The following is a 25434-nucleotide window of genomic DNA, read 5'->3' as shown; positions in this document are numbered from 1 at the left end:
ATGCAACGCGTTCTGAGCTTGTAAATCTATCTAGTCCAAAACTAACCGTGTGTGTGTGTGTGTGTGTGTGTGTGTGTGTGTGTGTGTGTGTGTGTGCAGTGTGTCAGTAGATGACAGTCAGAAGAACACTCATGCTCTCTATGGTAACGGCATGTGTAAATGGCCTGGATGTGAGACCGTGTTCGGAGACTTCCAGTCCTTCCTCAAGTGAGTTGTCCACACACACACACACACACACACACACACACACACACACACACACAGAATATCATGATAATATGTTTACTGTTTGGATTCTCATAACATGTTATCATTTCTGAACCAACATGGAGGCTAACATGAAATGCACTCAGCTTTGACCCAATGACAATGCTGCCCTCTAGTGGCATTATCATAGATTTGCAGGATTCATTCAATGGGTCAATTTGAAGATGAAAAGCGTTTAGATAAATATAAAGAGTTGAGACGAAGAACCACCTGAGTCCATAATAATAATTACCCATAATGTATGGATGAGGGGTCAGGACAGATAGGCCTTATCGGGGAGGTGCCAGAAAGAATTAAATTATAGACTTTTGTTGATGAATTATTTAGCTTACCGATACAGTTTCATGCACTTATGATAATGACTTATATGATTCTTATTGGTGTGTGTGTGTGTGTTTGCGTGTGTGTGCGTGCGTGCATGTGTGCGTGCAGACATCTGAACAGTGAACACATACTGGATGATAAGAGTACGGCTCAGTGTCGAGTCCAGATGCAGGTGGTGCAGCAGCTGGAACTACAGGTAGGCTATGACCCCGCCCCCAACCTATGAATCATTATGACATCATTGATCCCGCCCATCCCAACCCCTGCATGATTATGACATCATTCAGAGTTTCTGACACAGAATATAGTAGCTACTAGCTAGTAGCTAAATCTGGAATTACATTTTTTTTAAATAAAATCTATCGAATAGCTTAAATTCAATGAGATTGAGCTGAGTTTTGTTTGAGAAAAGTTGTAAACAAGTTAGGAACCAAATGGACCCTTACAGGTCTGTAACTCTTAAGAGTGTACAAATGGGAACCCCTTCCTCTGTGTGATATTAAGCCCTTGCTCTCCTGCAGCTGAAGAAGGACAAGGAGAGACTGCAGGCCATGATGGCTCACCTGAAGTCTGCTGAGCCTAGAGCTACTGAGCCTAGAGCTGCTGCCCAGCCCGTAAGATATATACACACGCACACACACACACACACACACACACACACGCACACACACACACAGCTTACATTTTGGGAATGTGAAAAGCATGGTTGTGCTAATGTGCAATGACCAAAATCAGATCAAGAGACAGAAATTGATGACCGCGGTTTCCTTAGTTATATAGTTATATGGCTTATGTATTAATTATAATGATTGTTTATTTCTGGTCTCCATGGTTCCCAGCATGTATTCATTATTATTAATATAAATTTCAGGTTTCCATGGTTCCCAACATGTCCTTCTCTCCGGCCACGCTGCCCAAAGCCCCGCCTCCCATGGCGGTGTCTCAGAGCGCCACAGCGCCCTCTACGCCTCTGACGCCGTACAGCGAGTCCTCGACGGCCAGCATGTTCACTGGCCCCACCCCTGTCCGCAGGAGATACAGCCGCTCCATGAGCCAAGGTCAGCTGACCCGTGACATCATCACACACACACTATGATGTCACACATACTATGACGTTAAAAACACTATGACATCATACACACTACTATGACATCACACACACACTACTGTGACATCACACACATTATGTATAGAGGAGGGGAGGGGGGTGTATTGGCTGCGTAGAGTGTACCTCTCGTCTGCTACTGGTGCAGAAACAAGCCTAAATTTAAAAAGAAATCAGACTGTTTGGTGGAGAGTCACCTTAACAATGTCCACCACTACTGCAGTTGTGGCAGACATCAGTGCATTATATAAAGTATATTTGATTATGAATGGTTAATATTTAATTAACCATTTACGAGTTTTGTTTATTCTTCTTCTTCTTCTTGGTAAATTATCATTGATATTGTTTTATTGTTTCAACAGACATCACAGATAACAAGGAGTTCTACTTAAGTACAGAAGTGCGGCCGCCATTTACCTACGCATCACTAATAAGACAGGTAAACACTGTTATGTTACCTACACATCACTAATAAGACAGATAAACACTATAATGTTACCTACACATCACTAATAAGACAGATAAACACTATAATGTTACCTACACATCACTAATAAGACAGATAAACACTGTTATGTTACCTACACATCACTAATAAGACAGATAAACACTATAATGTTACCTACACATCACTAATAAGACAGATAAACACTATAATGTTACCTACACATCACTAATAAGACAGATAAACACTATAATGTTACCTACACATCACTAATAAGACAGATAAACACTATAATGTTACCTACACATCACTAATAAGACAGATAAACACTATAATGTTACCTACACATCACTAATAAGACAGATAAACACTATAATGTTACCTACACATCACTAATAAGACAGATAAACACTGTTATGTTACCTACACATCACTAATAAGACAGATAAACACTGTTATGTTACCTACACATCACTAATAAGACAGATAAACACTATAATGTTACCTACACATCACTAATAAGACAGGTAAACACTGTTCTCTATCGTGTTCGAGACTGGCTCTCCACTACATATTTTCAATATGTACGGGAACTGACCCCACAGGGCAGTGTTCATGGATATCTCTTTAAGACACATCTTCTATGGTGGCCCGGCCCAGATGCCAATCAGCGGGCTATTTAAGCCCCATCTGTGCAGTGCCACTTCGATTTTTTGATTTCCACGAGAGCAGACGTTTCGTGTATCTCAGCAGTTTTGACACTATTAAACATTATATATAAATATATATATTTAGAACATGAAGCTGCGTGGCACACAGTCCACTTACCTAGGTAAGAAGAGAGCTGGTCGTCTCGACGACTCCTCTCGGGGCGCCGCGTAGCTCCACAAAAAAACAACAACAGCAAAGCTGCAGGCTAATCCGAACAAGCTGAGTGCCGAGTCCGTCTTGCGGAGGAAGCCTCAGTTTGTCCGTGCGACCGCTCCTGGGTGAAACCTGCTCGTTGGGGGAAACCCTGGAGACGGCGTTCGGTCCGTGCGTCCAACCCTTGGTGAAACCTGCTCGTTGGGGGAAACCTGGGGTCGGCGTTCGGTGTGGAGCTTGTCCGTGCGTCCGCTCCCTGGCGAAACCCGACCACGTTGGGGGAAACCTTGAGACGGCGTTCGGTCCGTGCGTCCGTTCCCTAGTGAAACCCGACCACGTTGGGGGAAACTAGGAGACGGCGTTCGGTGTGGCCAAAGCCAAGTGCGAAGCCGACCACGTTGGCGGAGCCCTGGTTCCCTGGCTGCAGAAGCGGTGAGACCTCCGGGTCTATCATCGCGGCTGTACACCGCGGCGGCGATCGGCGGGGTAGAGCCCAGAGGAGCTGACCCAGTCGGCGTACTCTGAGGCCATCTACGGCCGTTGTTCGTTGCACCGCGGCCCGGTCAGACCACACGGCAGAGAGTGTAAACAAACAATTCCAGCGTGTTCCAACTTCCTCATTGACAGGTTGACATGAGCGTCATAGTGTATGGAGGTATGTCCGGACGGCTGCCCAGTCTGCACTGTGCCTTATGGGTCACAAGAGGGCGGTGTGGCTCAAAGATCAGGAGACAAAAACTCCTGATGACCCACCGTGTTAGGCGCTGCAATTAAATTGCTTACTCTGTCACAATTGGTTCTAGTTAATATATACTTATATGCTTATAAGTATGATAAAGGCTACAACAACACACTATATGCATGTGGACTTGTAGGCCGACTGGAATGATATATACTAAGGTTTGGAAGCCTCCAGTGTGCTTAATGTCAGATTGTTTTGGGCTAGAGCGCCTCAGAGCGGCTGAGCAGTTTATGTACAACCTCTTCCAGAGGTCCATAACTCTGCTGGTGACACAAAGCAAATTGTGGACATTGGATTGGTATGGACTCTGTCCTAACAAAGAGAGAGCACACGGAGAATCCGTGTCAGGGGGATGTCTTAGGGTACCATGTTGCCTTGATTCGTTTATGCAGCATTGTGAGCTGCAAAGGGTAGATTATGACCCCTCACGTTCAAGCAATTACTATGGGCCCACTCCCTGTGGAGCACATTCCGAACAGTTAAAATATGGTGTACAATACAAGATGTATACATATATGTATATATAGGTACACATATAATAAATAATATATAGGTATACATATGAATATATCTATATAGAGACAAGAGGAGATGGAAATAGCAGGGGTTTCTCAGGCTGCATGTGGAGCTCACACGCCCACAGAGGATGGCCATGACCAGTGTGTGCCCTGCGGGGGCCCTGGTATGAGGACCTCCTGTATGAATGGTCTCTTCCTTCCAGCTGAAGCTGGAGGGGCCATGCCTGTTTTAGAGGCAAAAGACCAGTCGTTTCCACGGACAGACCCATAAAAATGTATTTTTTATGTGAACGGGTATATGCTATTTGTATACAGCTGTGACTCTGTCTCCAAGACAATGTTTTCTCAAGAGAGACAAATAAAGACTACCTTGAACCTTGTCCCAGGTTGGCAGAGCTGGGCGAGCTAAGCTCAGGCTATAGCTCCACCTCTTTCCTGCCCTGCCTGGTATGGACAGGTCTGTAAAGAAGGATTTAGTGAAAGTTTTCGGCGAGACTACTTACGAGTGTCAGCAGCCTATTAATGCACTACAGTGTGCAGTTTAGGGAGCGAGCGTTGACTCGCCCTCTCGGGTTAGCTGTTGTCTCGTTTGTAGGTGAGACTAACACAATTCCTTGGGGTCAGACGGCCATTAGAGCACACTATACAGGGTATGGTTTACTGAATGGATCCCCATTAGCTGATGCCAAAGTAATCCGAACAAGCTGAGTGCCGAGTCCGTCTTGCGGAGGAAGCCTCAGTTTGTCCGTGCGACCGCTCCTGGGTGAAACCTGCTCGTTGGGGGAAACCCTGGAGACGGCGTTCGGTCCGTGCGTCCAACCCTTGGTGAAACCTGCTCGTTGGGGGAAACCTGGGGTCGGCGTTCGGTGTGGAGCTTGTCCGTGCGTCCGCTCCCTGGCGAAACCCGACCACGTTGGCGACAGCTAATCTCCCTGGGGTCCATATGAAATAGACATACAAAGAGTACATGAATACATGTATTGTGGGTGTTGCGCCAGCTTACACCCCGGTGATGTAGTTCGGTATTGTGGATCTGGGTTCAGTGACACAAACAGAACGTGCTGGGTCAGTCGAAGGTTTCCCTTTATGTTGGGCAGTCATCATAGCGCACTATACTGTCGTATTTCTGGCGGGGTGTCAGCTCACGCGACAGTGGTGTAGTTCTGTCACAGACAGGACATGCTGTGTCTGTCCGACGTTTGGTAACATAGACATGACATGCTGGGTCTGCCAGGAAGTATGCCTGAATCTCAGCCATTATCACACTATAGGGCGTATTGCTGACGAGGTCAGCTCATGCGTCCGTGGTGTAGTTTCACGGTGGAGCCGGGCTCAGTGACACAGCAGAGCGTGCTGTGGCTGTCGGGCAGAGCACACGATACAGTGTACAGTGTGTCACGGCGAGCCGTTTATGCACCTAGGTGTGACTCTGCGGTCCGGTTACCGGTCTGAAACCACAGAGAAAGCTCTTCTCATCCAGAGAAGTCACGAAGTCATGGCTATCTAGGCGCAGCTAGCCAACAACAACAGCAACAAGACTGAGTGCCGAATCTGCCTCGCGGAGGAAGCCTCAGTCTTGTCCGTGCGTCCGCTCCCTGGTGAAACCTGCTCGTCGGGGGAAACCTTGAGACGGCGTTCGGTCCGTGCGTCCGCTCCCTGGTGAAACCTGCTCGTCGGGGGAAACCTTGAGACGGCGCTCGGTGCGGCCAAAGGGTCCCAAGTGCGAAGCCGACCTCGTTGGTGGAGCCTGGGTTCCCTGGCTGCAGAAGCGCTGTGAGACCCCGAGCGAAACCGACCTCGTCGGTGAACCTCCTGGTTGATCATCGCGGCTGTAAACCGTTGCGGCGGGTAGCGGGGTAGAACCCAGAGGAGCTGACCTAGTCGGCGTACTCTGAGGCCATCTACGGTCGCTGATCGTTGCCGCCGCGGTCCGGCCAGACCACACGGCAGAGAGCGTAAACAAACAATTCCAGGGCCAACCGGCGGGGTATGGCTAGAGGTGCTCAGCACACCGAGCCCACTCCTCAGTCCTGACAGTTCAGGATACCCAGCCCCCACATGCTGTCTCTCGAGACAGTGGCGGTCAATTCAGGTGGACCCCTGAGTAGGTTCCACCATGTCATGGGTTGTAGCTCTCTCGAGGTCGTCCTCAGACGAGCCCTCCATTGTCGTTTCCGGTGATCCTGGATCTCCATCTGGCCAGTTTGTTGGTACTTTGCGCTCCTGCGTCGTTCTTGAGTACATCCACGGATGTTGGCGTGGGACGTCCTCGTGACCGGTGCCCGTTTGTTGGATCCCACAGCACTAGTTTGCTGGCTGGCATCTCTTGGCAGTGAGCCAGCGGGTGCCTCCGCCCCTTAGGGCTGAGGGAGACCACGGTGTACCGGGTGCTCGCACATTAGGTCGGCAGCCCCCCCACGGGAGGTGGTACTGTCTGCCTTGCGGCATGAGCCAATTAAGCGTGGACACTTGGGTGGCTTCTCGCAGGACAGCATTTTTGTTGTTAGCAGTGTCAGCCACAAGAATGTCCCTATCAGTGCATGAAGGAGGCTGCCGCTTCCTACATGGCAATGGTTAGGTGGTGCTGGCACCAATCCCTGCACTCTATACCATACGGCCTGATCAGAGAGTGCTCGGGTAGACCATGGTCGAAGGGTGGACTGTCCCACCGGATCACAGGGGTGATCCAACAGGGACAAGCAGGCAGGAGTGCCAGGGTCGCCTGGAAGGCGGGCACACTCTGCCCATGGGACAACAGCCCCCTGGTTGCTGTAGAATGGTGTATCTCTGACAGAGATCTACACAGCAGTGACATGGGCGACTCTGTCTACATTCACCTTGTCCTACCGATGGAACGTGGTGGCATCCGCTCCCCCTGTGGGAGTCGCTCCTGCGTGCTACTCAGCGGTAGGGTCACCAGCACCTTGACCGGTCAGGTCGGCCGGGCATCTGACGGGCTGGCTTGAGCAGCCCTTCACCCCGGTGGTCACTGGCCTAGCATCATGCTGGGCCAGCTGAGCCTAGGTGGCCTCTTGCGCCTAGGCCACGAGTATTACTTACTTGGTATGAATACTGAAGTTTTGGAGCGTTTGGCAAGCGCCTGTGACTCATGGCGCTCACCACTTATAGGCTCGGACGGAATTCAGGTTAAACTGCCTCGGGCTGCCGCAGGGGCAGCTGGTCTGCTTATTTCCTCGCGGTGTGTCTTAGAGAGTTCCCGTACATATTGAAAATATGTAGTGGAGAGCCAGTCTCGAACACGATAGAGAACGGAGGGTTACACTCTCTGTAACCCAGGTTCTCTGAGTGGAGAGACTGGCTCTCCACAAAAGAGCCGCTCCGAAATGCGTGTCAATCAAGAATTAATCGAAGTGGCACTGCACAGATGGGGCTTAAATAGCCCGCTGATTGGCATCTGGGCCGGGCCACCATAGAAGATGTGTCTTAAAGAGATATCCATGAACACTGCCCTGTGGGGTCAGTTCCCGTACATATTGAAAATATGTAGTGGAGAGCCAGTCTCTCCACTCAGAGAACCTGGGTTACAGAGAGTGTAACCCTCCGTTATGTTACCTATGCATCACTAATCGTCAGAAGTTAGTGGGAGGGGCCTATTTTACAAAAAATGCCACAAATCATGAACCAAACATCCCATCCACCCCAAATTTGAATCACATGGATGGGATGGCGTCAACCCAGAGCCAAAACCAATTCCATTTTCATCCATAGGGGGTGCCGCAGATGCGAAAAATGTAACTGTTGCAAAAACATTTTTGTGGGATAAATCCCTTCCGAATGACTTCCATATAATCACAGGAGTGACTTGACATTGTAATTGGCTAGCAAAATTAGTGGGAGGGGCAACCACACTTAGCAATTTTTTGCGACTTTTCTAGTTTTAAGTTGTTTTCATAATGTTTGTTTTCTTCTGTTGTCCAGGCGATCTTTGAGTCTCCTCGCCGGCAGCTCACCCTGAATGAAATCTACAACTGGTTCACCAGAACATTTGCATATTTCAGACGCAACGCAGCGACTTGGAAGGTATTAGCAGATACATTGTGAGCTCACCCCAGCTCTATTAGCGCTTAAGTACTTAAAGGAGTTTGACTTGGACACCAATGGAATGAATGAATGACCTCGTGGCCCATCCCTCATGGGATTATATGACACCTTTTCATACAGTTACAATAATTCGGATATACACGTCTTTGTACACAGTAATGCTGATCGTCTACTCAACATGAGTACAACAAAACAAAGCAAAAATAAACAAAACAAAACAGCCCTTACTGGCTGTACATTGCTTTTGGACAAATGGACACATTTGATTTGAGCTTTTGTTTCCTGAGAAATCTTGTATATCCCTCTTCCTTGTCCTGAAACCCTATTGAAAATGTGTACAACGTTTTAATTGAATGTATCAAATTTTGAATTGATTATGCAATCATAAATGTATATTTATCATACAGAATGCAGTCAGACACAACCACACGTTTGTTTATAATGATATATTTATTTTATTCTATACAGAACGCAGTCAGACACAACCACACGTTTGTTTATAATGATATATTTATTTTATTTTATTCCATACAGAACGCAGTCAGACACAATCTCAGCCTCCATAAATGTTTCGTTCGCTTGGAGAACGTGAAGGGAGCGGTGTGGACGGTGGACGAAATCGAGTTCCACAGGAGAAGACCTCAGAAGCCCACTGTCAATGGGTACGATAAAACCTATATACTATACCACTGTCAATGGGTACAATAAAACCTATATACTATACCACTGTCAATGGGTACAATAAAACCTATCTACTATACATGGGAAAAGTGGTACCCATACTCATTCTTGGAACTCTATCTCCGACCGAACCACACTTTCACCACACATCTCTATATGCAAAATAAATTCGGCACGCTCCCCGAACTGACATAGGCTATTTTTTAGCCGTTCAAGTGTCTTATTTACTCTGCAAATATTACTTTTATGAGGTTTTCCTACACGGAACACGGAATCACTGCTGCCCCAACACGGTCACAAACAAGCCCAACAAGCCCACAAACAAGCCCTTTAAACCACGCTACTTACATACACTACAACTCGCTTACAATTCGCAAACCTGGCAACACCCTGCCTCTTACGTCACCAGCTCTGTTCTGTCCGTCGAGCTCACACTCTGTCGCAGCCATCTTGCTTTTCTTTTGGATGGGCGAGTGGACATTTAATGCAAATAAATTAATTATAGGTCCAGCAAGCAAATCATGATGGTCTGTTTGTGCTCAATAGGTCACAATAACATTCCGAAATTAGGTGTTGTGTTTTGTATGACATTTTCCCCAGTAGTAGTTGCATATCTATCTCAGCTTTTGCCTGATAGCACACATGCTAACGTCAGCAGCATTTCATGACAGGTTGCCATAGCAACATACAGTGTGCGCAGACCTAACATGAGTTGCTTACAACAGAAACACACGGCCTTTTAACCACGCTACTTACACACAACAGGTCGGGAGTTATTAAACCGATTAATGCAAATAAATTAATTATAGGTCCAGCAAGCAAATCATGATGGTCTGTTTGTGCTCAATAGGTCACAATAACATTCTGAAATTAGGTGTTGTGTTTTGTATGACATTTTCCCCAGTAGTAGTTGCATATCTATCTCAGCTTTTGCCTGATAGCACACATGCTAACGTCAGCAGCATTTCATGACAGGTTGCCATAGCAACATACAGTGTTCGCAGACCTAACATGAGTTGCTTACAACAGAAACACACGGCCTTTTAACCACGCTACTTACACACAACAGGTCGGGAGTTATTAAACCGAACGTGGACGCTGTTTCAGTGTTACACTTGCTGCGCATATCGGATTAATTGTAACGGCATGCATGATAAATGTAACAACGCTAAAAAACACCATTAAACATATCGTTTTCAGCTTAAAGCTATTATATTTCATTGAAGCAACTCCTTAGCATTGTTTTCATACCATGGATGTGATAAGAAAATGTATCAAACATAAGGGAAATATTAAATAGTATCGGGTGTACCAGTTTGGCCATTTCTTTTTTTTCAATGGGCCAATACATTGATTAAACAAACGTTTGATTGATTGAGTTGTACAATGTTATACAACCCTAAACTAATTTCAGAATACACTACACAATACAATACAATTTTAGAACATATTTTGCACGTTTCATTTTTTTACTCAGAGATCCGTTTAGCTACACATGTAATATTTTCACGCAACGGACCTACACATGTCAGCTACCATAAACCACTTCAAGTTATTAGGACGAAATAACTGACAGGAGTGACGGTGCTGTGCTGTGAGTAAACTAATAGGGGAGAGCCGCCAAGGATGTAACATTTTGCATGTTTCATTTTTTTACTCAGAGATCCGTTTAGCTACACATGTAATATTTTCAGGCAACGGACCTACACATGTCAGCTACCATAAACCACTTCAACTTTTTTTTTTGATAAAACAGGTCGGGAGTTATTAAACCGAACGTGGACGCTGTTTCAGTGTTACATTTGCTGCGCATATCGGATTAATTGTAACGCCATGCATGATCAATGTAACAACGCTAAAAAACAACATTAAACATATCGTTTTCAGCTTAAAGAAATTATATTTCATTGAAGCAACTCCTTAGCATTGTTTTCATACCATGGATGTGATACGAAAATGTATCAAACATAAGGGAAATATTAAATAGTATCGGGTGTACCAGTTTGGGCATTTCTTTTTTTTCAATGGGGCAATACATTGATTAAACAAACGTTTGATTGATTGAGTTGTACAATGTTATACAACCCTAAACAAATTTTAGAATACACTACACAATACAATACAATTTTAGAACATATTTTGCACGTTTCATTTTTTTACTCAGAGATCCGTTTAGCTACACATGTAATATTTTCAGGCAACGGACCTACACATGTCAGCTACCATAAACCACTTCAAGTCATTAGGACGAAATAACTGACAGGAGTGACGGTGCTGTGCTGTGAGTAAACTAATAGGGGAGAGCCGCCAAGGATGTAACATTTTGCACGATTCATTTTTTTACTCAGAGATCCGTTTAGCTACACATGTAATATTTTCAGGCAACGGACCTACACATGTCAGCTACCATAAACCACTTCAAGTTATTTTTTTGATAAAACAGGTCGGGAGTTATTAAACCGAACGTGGACGCTGTTTCAGTGTTACATTTGCTGCGCATATCGGATTAATTGTAACGGCATGCATGATAAATGTAACAACGCTAAAAAACACTATTAAACATATCGTTTTCAGCTTAAAGCAATTATATTTCATTGAAGCAACTCCTTAGCATTGTTTTCATACCATGGATGTGATAAGAAAATGTATCAAACATAAGGGAAATATGAAATAGTATCGGGTGTACCAGTTTGGGCTTTTCTTTTTTTTCAATGGGGCAATACATTGATTAAACAAAAGTTTGATTGATTGAGTTGTACAATGTTATACAACCCTAAACTAATTTTAGAATACACTACACAATACAATACAAATTTAGAACATATAATATAGGCCAATATGTCAAATATGTAAATATTACATACAATGGCATTGAATGGAAGCGGACCATTTGTAACACATGTTACAAATGACCCGCTTTTGCACGTTTTCTTTGCCGTTGCTTACAGACCAGAATGAACGTGAATTCCGTCTAAACACGATGCAAACTAATGAAGAACATAAGCATGAAGACATCCATGTGGATTTTTATTCACCAAAACCAAAGAAAAAAAATGCAGCACACATATACTCCAGGTGTAAAATTATACGCATTTTGAAAAAAGTCAGATTTTCGCCAATAACTCCCCGTAGGACACAGGTAAACACTTCAAACTTCCTGGCCACGTAGAGTACGTTGCTGCACACATACTGACGCGATGGCGTCATGGTGGCGTTGACCAATCAAGAGATAACGTCCATGTTACAACCGTGAAGCGTTACAACCTTGGCGGCTCTCCCCTACATTTGTTACTAACATTAGGTTGTGGCAACGTAGAAACGTGGCGAGCAGATAGTGTGTTTTGGACAAACAGGCTAGGTATTGGTGTTGATTTGAGTCAACTGGACAAACAGCGTGGTGTTGTTTTGTGTCTGTGTTTGTGTTGGAGCGCCTCAGTGTGGCCGTACAGGTCATGTGCAACCTCTTCCACAGAGAGATGGAGACACTAAATCTCAGCTGGACAAACATGTTTGCATGCATGCATCGCTGCCTTGCATGCTGTGTGCTAGGCCTACTGTTGAGTCTGTCACTTACTTTGACTGATTTATGGCATTGTCTTTCTGTTAAAATCCAACTATGTTAATTTAAGAACTCTGGGCATATAGGTCATTGTTTATTCACTGTGCACACGTGTAGCCTATTGTATGTCAGACTGTATGTGTGTCCCACAGTCACAATCCTTTAGTAATTAGGCTGTGGAAATATTCAGGACAAAACAATGGTACATTTCCAATAACCCATCCGTTACTACATGTGGAGTCAACTCCCGCCATTTATTTCTTCCCATAGTGCGTGGCGAAGTAGCTCTGGGATGAGTGCGCGCGTAGCGCGCACGAAATTCTAGTATACTATACCACTGTCAATGGGTACGATAAAACCTATATACTATACCACTGTCAATGGGTACGATAAAACCTATATACTATACCACTGTCAATGGGTACGATAAAACCTATATATTATACCACTGTCAATGGGTACGATAAAACCTATATACTATACCACTGTCAATGGGTACGATAAAACCTATATACTATACCACTGTCAATGGGTACGATAAAACCTATACTATACCACTGTCAATGGGTACGATAAAACCTATACTATACCACTGTTAATGGGTACGATAAAACCTATATACTATACCACTGTCAATGGGTACAATAAAACCTATATACTATACCACTGTCAATGGGTACGATAAAACCTATATACTATACCACTGTTAATGGGTACGATAAAACCTATATACTATACCACTGTCAATGGGTACAATAAAACCTATATACTATACCACTGTCAATGGGTACGATAAAACCTATATACTATACCACTGTTAATGGGTACGATAAAACCTATATACTATACCACTGTCAATAGATACGTTTTTCATCACATACTAGCATGTCTGAAATAAATGTCAAATGTCAGAGATCGACATGTAAATGTGAAATAAATAATAAATAAACTTGCTGTTTTCTGCAAGTCATTACTCTATAAGCCATATCTCCAAAACTGGTGGGTCAAACTGAACAACCAATATGTCGATTTGAAGCTATGATTCCCTGCTTTCATATGAATAGACATGAATAAAAACAAATAAATAAGAACATCAATGACTTTAGCCTCAGTCAGAAACGGTCACTAATATTCCTGTCTGGAATCTCGAACCAATGGAAAGTATTAAAAAGTGCTTCTGCAAAAAAAAACTAACTCCACTTTGAGCTTGATGTTTTTTGTTTTGTTTTGACTGACATAGAAACATGCGTTTTTCAGAAAACTGTCAGGCATTTGTCCTAGAATCGTCCTCAGGTCTAAATGGGTTTAAAGCAAAGTAGATACCACATATATCATTGCGGAGGTTCATTCTACTGTACACTTTTAGATTAAAATATGGCATTAGGTTGTGTTGAAAGTAACACATTCATAAAACGGGTTGCATCACATTGATTTGTAACAGGTTAATACAACTCTATATGTTTTTACACAGATCTCAGATGATGAAGAATTCTCAGAACAACGTTGGACAGAGTTCAGCTGGATTTTCTGCTCAGGTAAGATATGTGTGAACAACACATACAAAAGTCTCTCTGCATTCTAGAGTGTCTGATAAATGCCTACATTGCAAATTAAGTATACCTGATGTGTTGTCCCTGACGAGAAAGTGGACTGTTGTTTATACACTGTTAATTAAGTTAAAACATACAATCCACTCTGTCGGGTGGAAACCTGATATATTCAAAACTGTTACTTTTCACAATTTAAATTCAGAAATAGAAAAGGTAGCATATCTAAAAGCACAAAACAATCTCGGGATTAGAGGTTTTTGTCCTACAGCAACGATATGCAAATGTACTTTATGTTAACACATTCTAATACAAATATTGCTTATTATGATATGGTCACATTGCTTATTAAAACATGTATTTCCATGTTGTCATATTGCGTATTCAAACATTAATATTTCTATATTATTGTGGTCAATTCAGAGCGGTGGAGCAGAGTGCAGTTCCTCCTTCCCCCTGTACAACCCAGCCTCGTCACTAGGGGGCAGCATCCCCATGCACTCCCTGCCTCAACTGCTCCAGGACCAGATCAATGGAGCCTTCTGCTTCGGTGGTGCTGGATACCAGAGTGACAGCAGCGCCACCCAGAGTCCACCGTTGTAAGTGTATAATAAAATAAGTACTGATTTAACTAATGAAAACCTTTGCACAGTCCTTCCTTTCTAAGGTTATAACATTATTCACACGGTCACTCCACACGTAGTCTCACGTAGCCACTAGCCAGACAACCATTCCACAATCTCCGAATCCTATATAGAGTCTGGAACTACGCCCCCTGAATGCTATATAGAGTGTGGAACTACACCTCCTGAATGCTATATAAAGTCTGGAACTACACCTCCTGCATGCTATATAGAGTGTGGAACTACACCTCCTGAATGCTATATAGAGTCTGGAACTACACCTCCTTAATGCTACCATAGAGTGTGGAACTACACCTCCTGAATGCTGGAACTACACCTCCTGAATGCTATATAGAGTCTGGAACTACACCTCCTGAATGCTATATACTAGAGTCTGGAACTACACCTCCTGAATGCTATATAGAGTCTGGAACTACACCTCCTGAATGCTATATAGAGTCTGGAACTACACCTCCTGAAGGCTTTTCGGTTCACAAAAATATATATTTATTTTGAGGGGCGCTAGCCCCTCCTATATTCAGCTATTAGTGTAGATTCTCGTCTTTCACAAATTCCCATTGACAATGAATGGAGAAGTTACGTCATACTGTATGTGGACGTGCAAATCGTTTGATTGATAGATTTTACAGTAGTTAGACAGGAAAGGGGGATAGAGATGGGGGGAAGACACGCAGCAAAGGTCATCGGGACTCGAACCCGCGACACTCTGTCAGGCTGGATTACCAGCCTAGGTGCCTGGACCGCTCGGTGCCAGACCACAAATCGTTATTTTTGTCCTACACAAAGATACATTTCCCATTGACAATGTATGGAGAATGTACGTCATATGTGGACATCATGATGATGTACGATGATAAGAGCGCCCCTCACTTCACAGGGGTGTGATTTTTTAATATCCATTTCTGCTAAGCAGCAAGCTTCATACTGTGTGCTTAAATGACTTATATTTCGTTAAATCTGCGCGACTGTAAAGACGAAACGGAAGTTTCAGCTTCACTTCCGTTTCATCGCTTGATCATGATCCGATGTATGACGGAAGAATTTGAAGAGTGCGAGAGGCAACAGTCTGGCCACGCGAGACAACGCCACACGTAGCCACTCATGTGTCTAAGGCTAAGTGGACAGTCTAGCCACGCGAGACAACGCCACACGTAGCCACTCATGTGTCTAAGGCTAAGTGGACAGTCTAGCCACGCGAGACAACTCCACACGTAGCCACTCATGTGTCTAAGGCTAAGTGGACAGTCTAGCCACGCGAGACAACGCCACACGTAGCCACTCATGTGTCTAAGGCTAAGCGGTCAGTCTGACCGATTTTGAGATTTTCAAGTGGATTGTGACGCTCTCAGAAGGTTCCCCTTCCATGACTTTTCCTAAATATCAGTTATTTTCATTTGAAACGTTTTCTATAGGGATGCACGATACAATTGGTAGCACAGTCGGAATCGGCCACAAAAATGCCATATCGGCATACAGATTTATTTATTTTTAACCAGCAAAAAATATAATGTGTTCAATATAAATCTAAAGTTTCTAGTACCTCTAGTCTAAAACAAAAGCCAAATCAAATATTGATGTAAAATCTTAAGTAAAAGTAAACTTTACGTTTTTCTACATTTAATTTGTGTACTCATCTCATTCAGTCGGTCATTCAGTGGTGAAAACAAACACTTGGAAAAGAGTATAGGCTATTTATTGATTGATTTAATACTTTATTAACAGGCTTCGGGCCAACTAAGCCCCTACGGCCTAGGCTTGTTTCCATTGTGGTCCTCTGTACAATATATTGGAATCCGTCAGAATCGGTATCGGCAGATATGACCCTGCAAATAATCGGAGATGGGATATGGGTTAATTTCATAATCATGCACCCCTAGTTTTCTAACTATGAAATCGACACCATGCTGTTCTTGTGGTTCCGCAGCAGTAATGTAATGTTCTTGTGGTTCCACAGCAGCATCAAAGAGGAGCAGGAGGACGAGGAGATCCGTGTCCACTTCCCCTACGAGTCGTCCAGCAGTGGAGAGGACAGCCCCTCCCCCGAGGACCACATGATGCACACCTCCTCCTCCGACACCACCCTGGCTCTGGACCGAGTGCCTTCCCTCTGACCACCACGGCTCACCTTTTGACCTCTGACCCATAACTCCTGACTGACCCCCAACCCTCCGACCAGGAAGGAGGTCTCTGATAATGATCCTCAGTGTTGGTTTAACCTCTGAGAGCCCTCAGTGCTCCAAAGTCCTCCAAAGTCCATCCTTTTTTTCCCTCTACACCAAATCTAAGTTTAGGTTTGATCTCTGAGTTTAAAACACATTGTCCCCGTCCTCCATTATGATTGGCTGAGCCTGGAAGGTCCTCCATTATGATTGGCTGAGCCCGGAAGCCGCTGTAAAACAAATGTGACCAAATTGCATCGTCATATGACTTATGACATCATCATAACATGAAATTGCGGCATCAAATTAATTGTTTTTAAAACGTCCGATTTATTTTCAATTTGTAAGATACATTTAGAAATTTAAATTCATAATCTTTTTTTAAATTCCTAGTTTGGCCATGTCATTAATGTCAGAATGTTCCCTCATATCGGCCTCCCTCGCGTATTGGATCTGCTGTTACATACAACACTAGGGGTATCTAGGGCTGTTACATACTGTTCAAAATAGAACCCCGCTGTATGTAGGGGTCCTCGAGTCAGGTTAAACCAACACTGAGGACTTTACCGTATGAAGGTCTCTCTCGAGTGATTGATCTTCCTACAAAACACATTTCTATCTGGGGGGGTTAATAAAGAACTGTGTATTCATCAGCCTTCTGATGTGTACAGACGAGACCAAACCTTTATGTTCTTAAACAGATACAGTGTCATAAATATCTTATGATGAAGGAGCCTGATCTCACCCAAACACGGTGAAATGGCAAGTTCGCTTGAGACGGCACTCCTCCGTCATGGTCTATGGGGAGGATTTCAGTGTAATATGTACGGATGTTGGGGTTTCCTAGTAGTGTATTATATGGAATTGCCAATCCGTGTTATTTCACCGTGTTTGGATGAGATCGGGTTGGCTAAAGATGATTTATAGATGTATGATAAAGATGATTCACAGATGTTTTCATCATAATTATCATGATGAAGATGATTTATAAATCTATGAATCATAATTATCATAATGATGATTTACAGACGTATTAATGTAACAGACGACCAGGATGTCTGACCAGGAGGAGAAAAGCAACCAAGCCAAAGGAAAAGGGAATATTAATATTTATGGTTAAAAGCACTTCATAACAAAATGTTCATTTATGGTAGCTTTACACTATGTTGGAATCCCTCATTTATTTTATATTATTTTATTTTAATCCTCACTTATTACTAAAAAAAGAAATCTGTTCTGTAGAGTAAGTTTAAAATTATAATGTACACTGCCAATACAAGCTGATTTATTTGTATTTAACATATAATTATAATAATCTATTATCGATAAAAAAACAACTGTAATCTTTTCTTTTTCTCACCCCAATGTTGGATTAACATTAACATATATTTGCTCTACTAGAGCATGTAAACCTACGTAATTATGATTATAGCATTATCGTGATTGTAAAACAATACCTCTATGAATAATAAATTCTTCATGAAAAAATCCCAGTGTTTGTGTTTGATGAACATGTATAATATACTGTCTGTAACTGGCCTCCTGGCATGTGCTCTTAGAGCAGATTAAGCACAACAAGTTGTGGGTTAACGTGATTATTGCCACGACAGGGATGCGGTCAGGAACGAGACGAAGTCGAGTTCCGCAAGCTTCACTGGACAACTGAACTGCCCATGAATCCGACCTCCCATTAATCCGACCTACAATACGTGGCCAGTTAAGACTGAGGTTAGGGTTAGTGACCTACGTGGCTGGTTAAGACTGAGGCGTGTCCAGTTAAGACTGAGGTTAGGGTTAGTGACCTACGTGGCTGGTTAAGACTGAGGCGTGTCCAGTTAAGACTGAGGTTAGGGTTAGTGACCTACGTGGCTGGTTAAGACTGAGGCGTGTCCAGTTAAGACTGAGGTTAGGGTTAGCGACCTACTTGGCTAGTTAAGACTGAGGTTAGTGACCTATACATGGCTGGTTAATAATTATTGTATCTAGTTTACACAACATCCCAGAGGATTTAAAAAGCTCTTAAATAAACTCTAAACTCTGATTTTAGTTAAATTAACTGTGAGGATGTTAGTTTAGTTTGGGGGGTTCCAGAGATATGTAATGGGGGTCCTTGATATTATAAAGGTGGTTCTTAGAGTGGGGTCCAGGACCAGGGGCCCTACCACTAATCTTCTCTTCTTGGGGTCCCTGGAACAAAATATTTTTTCAGACGGGGGTCCCTGACAGTAAAACGTTTAGATGGGGGTCCCTGGAACAAAATATTTTCAGATGGGGGTCCCTGACACTAAAACCTTTCAGATGGGGGTCCCTGACACTAAAACCTTTCAGATGGGACACAAAACCTTTCAGATGGGGGTCCCTGACACAAAACCTTTCAGATGGGGGTCCCTGACACAAAACCTTTCAGATGGGGGTCCCTGACACTAAAACCTTTCAGATGGGGGTCCCTGACACCCTGACACAAAACCTTTCAGATGGGGGTCCCTGACACAAAAACTTTTCAGATTGGGGTCCACGGCCAAATACAGATTAATGATATCATAATGCATCCATTTCCATTTCTATACTTTTAGTTATAAAGTATAATATTATAATAATTTAATTCTCCATCTCTACTGTATCCATGCTGTTGTGCCATCAGTGCTTATAATGGAACAATCAGGGAGGACATTAAAAATAGTTTTCAGGCCAAGTTTCCACTGATCACATTATTTATTGAACCATTTGAGTTTCCACTGGATCACATTATTTATTGAACCGTTTCCGTAGTAAGACCATCCATAATGTTTATGAAAACATTAGAGGTGAGCTGAGCAATATGGCCTGCAGAAGCAATTCAATCATTTTAAATTCAATACAATATATATATATATATATATATATATATATATAGTATTGGGGTCCTATTTCTTTAATCTTTCTCTTCATTATCCTTTATGTCAGTGGTTCTCAAAGTGGGGTCCTGGGACCCCCAGGGGTCCTCGTGTGGGTTCCAGGCAGTTCTCAGTTAAATGGGTTAAAATGGCATCAGTTTAACCCTATATTTTAGACTCATGGGGGTCGCTCCCATCCCTGGCACAATATGCAATAAACCTTGAGCTCTATATTATAGTATGATTGATGTGATGCAGTGTGATTGGTCAGTAGGATGTCCAGTCCAGTAGCTACAGTAGATGTGATGCTGCTCTCTCTCAGCTCTCACAGCACATGTTCGCTGCTCTCAACACAGGATGGTTGTTTGTTGGTGCATTGGCTAGAGTCAGTCTAGAGCAGACCACTTGTCCAGTCAGAGTCTAGACCCCTGAGGAGTTGTTGTTGGCTACAGTAGACCACACTAAGTCCCTCTGCATCGCATCACTGAGGAGCTGTGTTCACTAGACAACACAGTCTTGACCACACATATTCTGCATCGCATCGCACTATAGGACGAATCGTTCATCTTTGCAGGTTGGTGGTTTTTTCCCTCTACAACAAACCCATGTTTATTTCTGTGTGGACTGTTATCTTTGCTTGCATGAATTAATCAAATATTTATAGCTTGTACAATTACAATGAGAGACATGTAAATATTTATAGCATGTGCATCATCGTTTCGGTTTCGGTTTGAATGTCATTTATGTTGCATATTATTGTATTATATCCAGACTTATATTTCTATACCAATGTTGCATAATTATATTATACAAACAGTGAGTGCATGTGTTACTGCCTCCCATCATATCTGTGCATCAGATGACATCTCTTTATCCACTGTAGCAGATGTTATTTTATTCAATAATTGAATGTAATAATTTCTATCTTTATCAGATCACATCTCTCTCCACTGTAGCTGATGTTAAACAGGATGATTTAATTGAATAATTTAATGTAATAATGTATCTTTATCAGATCACATCTCTCTCCACTGCTGATGTTGAACAGATGGAAACCACAGAGGTGTCTGGGCTGAATGGTAAGTTTAATAGTTTCATAAATGCATAGAGTTAAGCTGTTTTAAAATGATCATTCTGAACTATTGATTGATTGATTGACTTCGTTAACATTAAGGAAGTATTTAGACAGGTACATGGGTATCTTGGTGGTGTAGCGAATGTTGTGGACCAGACCCATTGCAAGATGCTGTACTCTGTCGTCAACCCTAAGCCATTCCAGCCTGTCAAAGTGGGCAGGGGTGAGGTGGGTTCGGAGAGTGAGGCCAAGTGGTAGCCTGACCAGTTTGTTTTGGGAAGTCTGGAGCCTTGTTTTAAGAGCCTTAGAGGTGCTGTGGTAGCAGGAGCTCGATGCATGCATAGTCGAAGAAACCTTGTATACGAGGGCTTCTGTTAGGGTGATGATGAGATACTGCAATATACTGTAACCGTCCTTTAGACAGAAAACACTCACGTCAAAGTATATTGATCATTTATTGCAACAAAATGGTATTCAATTAAACTTGGCGTTTAAGGCTCCTCGCTCTGGGAGATGTTCTCTGAATGTTGTCGAAGCAATTACTTTTTTACAATTACTTTTAACATGTGGTGTTTGGGGCACGTCAGTCACTACAGGTAACAGGATTCATGTGTTCATATTTTTTGCCAGCTGCTTGAAAAGCGTCTGGACATGTTCACCTACCTCTACTAGCGACCGTAGTTGACACTTTCTCGTCATTGGCTGCCTCTAGGCTGCCTCTAAGCCAATGGGAGACATACAGTACCCATAAAACATAGGCCATAGTCTGAACGGCATATAACCCATACTCTGAACGCCGCAACGTGAAGCCGAAAGCTGAGCCAGAGGCTGAGGCACACAAACTGATTATAGCTGTTCATAAACAAGAGCTTTCTGCAGCTGGCAAATACGACTGAGTCATTCTTGTTATAATGTATGCATGGCTTTTGAAATTACGTCATGTGGCAGCCAAGTCTATGGACTTTTAATGTTTGTTTACAGCAGTTAAACAAACATTGACGTCATGTGGCGGCCACTGTGGGCGCACGGGCCTCACTTCACACAATGTTATGATTTTTCTCTTACAGGAACCAGTGCTGACCCGCTGGTGCCAGCAGCTTTGGTGATGAAGGGAACTTCTGTCCCAGAAGCTCCTGGTTCACTGGACCCCCAGGGCCCCCTGAACGCCCACAGCCTCCAGGGACCCCTGAACCCCCCCTTGGGCCCACTGGGTGACCAGGGTTTGGTGGGATTGAGTGAAAACGAAAACAACAGCATCAGTCGTTTTTGTGAGGACGATACATCACATCAGGCTGATTATGGAGGTATTATTCAGTACAGATTAATGGAATAATAATAATAATACCGGTAATAATAATAATACATAAAACATTTCTAAGAAATGTTAAGTATGCCTGCAGCTTACCATGTCTGTGCAACCTTGTGTTCGGGAGGTAGGGTCAAATATATTAATATAGTGAGGGGTAAATTGCGATTTGAGTCACTTCCGAGTTACCATTGAATTCCTTGTACCCCTAAACTGAAGGAGGGGGCGGGGTTATGCATCGTTTTTGGTCTCTACGACCTTCGACCACCTCCTATAAAACAAGGTATATGAAAAAGAAGGTATAGACACCAACGTAATTTTCGCGTAATTTTCGCTATCACACAATTTGCGTTGCACCATCGGAGCCAAACTACACCCGGAAATTTGGTCGAATGCATTGTAGTCAATAAGAGGCCGGTGACCAGCTCATGAACAAACATTATTTCTGAATAGCTGAGACCTTTGTAAAGAAATCGCTTCTGGAAAATAATAGAAGACATATAACCCATTGTCTGCTGTATTGCTTTTCAATGTGTAATGTGTGTAATTTTATAGAGGTATGGTATCTAGCACAAAGTACGTTTCTGAATGTACACTACCAAGTATCACGAGACTGTCCACCGTATCCTGTCTGGCAGCCAAATCTCACAATACCTCAGAGACAGAAACAATACATATCACTGTTTAGATCCTCAAACAAAATGATGTACTGGGCACAACAAGTGATTAGAAAACATGTCTTCTTTTGTATATTATATTCCTGAAACGATTATATGACAAACAATAGAAAGTTTGTTCACGAGCAGGTCCAGCCGGCTCCATTCACTGCCATGTATGTCTAGTGCGAGGTTTGCCAACCATGAAAGCGTCCATGAAAGTGTCATGGCATATCCATGATGTTAGCGGCGTCTCTTCCTTCTGTAAATACATTCCTTGTGGTAAAACTTAAAGATGGAGTGCCACATTTTTTTTTATTTTGCCAGTTTCTCATGTGTCTATGAGGTGACAGTACTTCATTAGACACCCGTCTAAAAAGTTCTTTCTCCTTATATTATAATAATACCTGATGATCATGTTTTAGGGTGGCAAACAATCGTGGCACTCCATCTTTAAAAGTGAACAGATCAACTTCCGGGTTGCGCCATTGAACTCCACACCCCTCAGAGAGTGTGTTGGGGAAGTATGACAAGACAAGTATGATGTAAAAATAAAAAAATAAAAAACAGAAGTGGTTATTTCTTTATGAGAAGTTTGAGACCTGCAGCATGCTGGGAAGTGGAGTTTTGACTGTGTTAAACCCTGTACTGTTGTACCTCGCTCTAGATGACTGCTGTGCCACCATCATCCTGGCCTGTCTCCACTGTGACTTCTACAGCATGGCGCTGATGCTTCCTCACACGTGTGAGCGCATGGTCAGCTGCTGCTTCCCGTCGTACCAACACATCAAAGACAACGTCAATGCAGACCACACCCAGGAGGGGGGTGGGGGGCTAGGAGGGTGCTGCAATGTGGATCTGGACTGTGGGAACATGTGTGGATCCGGCTGCGAGGATGTCGCAGATCTACTGGAACTGGCCATGGAGGTGTCTGAGATCTGTTACAAATAATTGCTCCGGTGATTAGAAATTGATAATAATATTCTTATCATTGACATTGTATGCTGAAACAGCCCTCAAACGTCACTCTTTTTTAGTACGTAAACAAACACAAACAAAGTTGATTCAGACAATATAGAGCATCACCCAACCTTGTTCTGTCATACTGATTTTACTATTTTGAAGATCTGGATCCGGATGGCAAAACCAAGTGGAAGTTAACATTTTTATATAAAAAAATAAATAAAGGGAAGCTCTGCACACTCAGATCTGTGCACAATCAAAGTATTTATTTTGCAAGTTTTCGGTCTACTGACCTTCTTCAGGCATAATCAAGAAGTGACATAGGACAGAATATATGTTCATCACTTGATTGGATGAATGATCACACCTGTGTCAAACATTTCAATTAGGGAGTAATTCTCAGTGAACCACAAGGCACCCAAAGACACTAAAGGTGGTTACACCGGCCGCGATGGAGAAATGCCGCTTAAAAATCTGAATTCACGCCCGGTGTGTGGAGACCTTAAGTGTCCATTTAGACAAGAGAAAACACCACGAGAAAATAATATTACAATTATTTACAAACGAAGTAAACAAAAAACAAAAGACAATAATGCAATCAAATGCAAACATCAGGCGCATAGCCATCATAAAGCAAAGAGCAAATGTAATCTTTTGTCATCTGTTTATAGAACAACACTCATATCAAAATCTTCATTGAGACCTAGGGGTCAAAAGTGTGGATCCAATAGAGCTCTCTCTGGCATAACCTTCTGTCGACATCACTCTATTCCCTGGAACCTAAGGGAGGAGATAGGATGAGAGTGATTATTAAAGTGACAAGCTACGGGTAGTTTCCATCTTTTCTTCTGATTGAACTTTTATGTTCACTGATCCTTTGTTTTAGAGGATGGATAGTTTTACCAATATAGATTTTATCATATGGACATTTTAACAGATATATAACATTTTTTGTGTTACTGGAAAGGCTTTACCTGTTTTGGGATGTCTAAAGACATTTGTTTTCAAAGTGTTGTTACAAGTTGTTACACTGGGCACAGTTGCCAACGGGGTAATTGCCTGGTTTAAGGGGGGCCAGGAGAGTCTGTTTTGGTTGCGGTAATATGTTGTCTCTAACCAATTTGTCCCGTATATTTGGTCCTCTTTTATAATTATACAAACAGAAGTGGATCCTTAAAATGTTGTGTGAGAGCTGGATCTGATGTCAAAATATGCCAATATTTCATGACTGTGCTCTTAATCATATAGGCCTGGGGAGTGTAGGTGGTGATACAGGAAACTGAATATTGTTTTTATTTTTTTACACTTTTTGTCAATAAACAGAACTGGATGTGTCTAGAGCAATCTGGTAGGCATCATCAACACATTTACTAGAATAGCCCCTTTCTAGGAAGCGTTGTTTCATTTCCAGGGCTTTGTCTATGTAGGGTCAATTAACATTGATTTTACAATGAATTGGGGTCTCAGAGATAGAAATGCCATTAAATGGGGGGTCCCATAGACTATAATGCATGTCAAACTGGGGGTCCTTGAAATTAAACATGTTGAGAATCACTGCTATAAAATCGTATCTATATGGGGGTCCCTGGAATATCTCTTCAAATGGGGGGTCCGCGGGTGAATTAGTGTCAATTTGGGGGTCCT

At 42.9% G+C, this 25434-nt stretch overlaps 2 protein-coding genes across 2 annotated transcripts in view; both read left to right on the top strand.

Annotated features, from left to right (window-relative positions):
• The window catches only part of LOC308315701 (forkhead box protein P1-like), a 43203-nt gene extending 24813 nt beyond the window's left edge, over positions 1-18390 (top strand). The window contains exons 8-17 of the mRNA XM_080763816.1: positions 100-207; positions 700-787; positions 1113-1205; positions 1463-1649; positions 2059-2135; positions 8205-8306; positions 8862-8989; positions 14039-14102; positions 14538-14713; positions 16713-18390. Coding sequence (XP_080619942.1) covers positions 100-207; positions 700-787; positions 1113-1205; positions 1463-1649; positions 2059-2135; positions 8205-8306; positions 8862-8989; positions 14039-14102; positions 14538-14713; positions 16713-16869 — 1180 coding nt within the window. The 3' untranslated portion in view covers positions 16870-18390. The remainder of the gene's footprint in view (positions 1-99; positions 208-699; positions 788-1112; positions 1206-1462; positions 1650-2058; positions 2136-8204; positions 8307-8861; positions 8990-14038; positions 14103-14537; positions 14714-16712) is intronic.
• A 2418-nt stretch (positions 18391-20808) lies between these two features.
• On the top strand, positions 20809-23778 carry mdfic2 (MyoD family inhibitor domain containing 2; the record flags this gene model as incomplete). The annotated part of the gene is made up of 3 exons (XM_080762803.1): positions 20809-20869; positions 21933-22169; positions 23495-23778. Exons 1-3 carry the CDS (start codon positions 20839-20841, stop codon positions 23776-23778), a joined length of 552 nt encoding a protein of 183 aa, XP_080618929.1. The 5' UTR covers positions 20809-20838.
• Between the last annotated feature and the right edge of the window lie 1656 nt (positions 23779-25434).

This window comes from Protomyctophum bolini (assembly GCF_963924005.1).
Source record: "Protomyctophum bolini genome assembly, chromosome: 5".
In the NCBI taxonomy this organism is placed as follows: domain Eukaryota; kingdom Metazoa; phylum Chordata; class Actinopteri; order Myctophiformes; family Myctophidae; genus Protomyctophum; species Protomyctophum bolini.
This window is presented reverse-complemented; position numbering and strand designations above follow the sequence as displayed.